Source organism: Cetorhinus maximus, chromosome 27 (genome assembly GCF_964194155.1).
Source record: "Cetorhinus maximus chromosome 27, sCetMax3.hap1.1, whole genome shotgun sequence".
NCBI lineage: Eukaryota > Metazoa > Chordata > Chondrichthyes > Lamniformes > Cetorhinidae > Cetorhinus > Cetorhinus maximus.
The window spans coordinates 26,972,170-26,973,835 of record NC_135905.1 but is presented as its reverse complement, the minus strand read 5'-3'; the positions used below and the strand labels follow the sequence as shown (position 1 = coordinate 26,973,835).

Sequence of the window (1,666 nt, the reverse complement as noted above, 5' to 3'; positions counted from 1 at the left end):
TCTCCCTCTCCCTCTCCCTCTCTCTCCCCCTCTCTCCCTCTCCCTCCCCTTTCCCTCTCCCTCCCCCTCCCTCTCCCCCCCCTCTCCCTCTCCCTCTCCCCCACTCTCCCTCTCCCTCTCTCTCCCCTCTCCCTCTCTCTCCTCTCCCCTCTCCCCTCTCCCTCTCCCTCTCTCCCTCTCCCTCTCTCTCCCTCTCCCCTCTCTCCCTCTCTCCCTCTCCCTCTCCCTCTCTCCCTCTCCCTCTCCCTCTCTCTCTCCCACTCTCCCTCTCCCTCTCTCTCTCCCCCTCTCCCTCTCCCTCTCTCTCCCTCTCTCCCTCCCCCCTCTCCCTCCCCCTTTCCCTCTCCCCCTCTCTCTCTCCCCCTCTCTCCCTCTCTCCTCCCTCCCTTTCCCTCTCCCTCCCCCTCCTCTCCCCCCTCTCCCTCTCCCTCTCCCCCCACTCTCCCTCTCCTCTCTCTCCCCTCTCCCTCTCTCTCCCTCTCCCTCTCTCTCCTCTCCCCCTCTCTCCCCCTTTCCCTCTCCCTCCCCTTTCCCTCTCCCTCTCCCTCTCCCTCTCTCTCCCCCTCTCTCCCTCTCCCTCCCCCTTTCCCTCTCCCTCCCCCTCCCTCTCCCCCCCTCTCCCTCTCCCTCTCCCCCCTCTCTCCCTCCTCCCCCTCTCCCTCCCTCTCCCCCCTCTCTCCCTCTCTCTCCCTCTCTCCCTCCCTCTCTCCTCCCCTCTCCCCCCATCTCTCCCCAAAGGACTGAAGATTCCTACCTGCTTGGCAGAGGCTGGCAGCCCAGACAGCCACCGAGATGATGTGCACACCGAGAGCGAGCGATCCGTGTGGCCGGGGTGAGTGCATGTTGGATCCGGGCTGCAGGAGACTGATGTCCCCCCTCCTTTCTCTCTCTCTCTCTCGCTCCCTCTCTCTTAAAAAGGCCAAAACGATTTAGAAGTGGAGGACGAAGAACAAACAGGGAGAGGGGTGGTGAAGGGGAAATAAAAAGCACCCAGCTCCCTCTCCAGTGCCTCACTCCAGCTTGGTTTTTTTTGTAGATAACAGAAAAACTGAAATTAAAAATGTTTGCAAGAGAAAGATGATGATCCCTTGAATTCCTTCCAAGAACGAAACAGGCGAGGAAATTGATACCAGCGGTTAGAAGTCATTAGAGGCTTTCAAATTTCTCCCAGTCACTTTGAAATCCCAAGTTTTCTCATCCATTCTCCGAAGCCGAGTAGGAATTCTCCATTCAGTCAGTCAGTGTGTGTGTGTCTGTCTCTCTCTCTGTGTTTCTGTCTCTCTCTCTGTGTCTCTCTCTCTGTCTCTCTCTGTGTGTGTCTGTCTCTCTCTGTGTGTCTCTCTGTGTGTGTCTGTCTCTCTCTCTCTGTCTCCCTCTCTCTGTGTGTGTGTGTGAGAGAGAGAGTACTCGCAGCCCAGCGCCACACACACAACATGCAACTCGCCCTCAAATGCTAAGGTGTAAACAGGAGATGAAGGGGCACTGCCCGCCTTCAGCTCCGCCAATAGAGAGAGATCCGTCTGCACATCCGCCAGCCCTCGGCACATTCGCAAAACCCGGCAGCAGCTCCCAGCCCTCGCGGTCCCTCCCACAGCAAACTCTCAATAATCCATCCTCCCACCCCCCTCCCCCAAAAAAATAAATATAAATCCCACTGCAACCGCAC

The 1,666-nt window shown here is 58.1% G+C and overlaps 1 protein-coding gene across 1 annotated transcript in view; it reads right to left on the bottom strand.

Annotated features, from left to right (window-relative positions):
• The window catches only part of unc5b (unc-5 netrin receptor B), a 230,595-nt gene extending 229,160 nt beyond the window's left edge, over positions 1-1,435 (bottom strand). The window contains exon 1 of the mRNA XM_078530937.1: positions 755-1,435. Within this exon, the coding sequence (XP_078387063.1) occupies positions 755-842 (88 nt within the window). The 5' untranslated portion in view covers positions 843-1,435. The remainder of the gene's footprint in view (positions 1-754) is intronic.
• Positions 1,436-1,666: the final 231 nt, after the last annotated feature.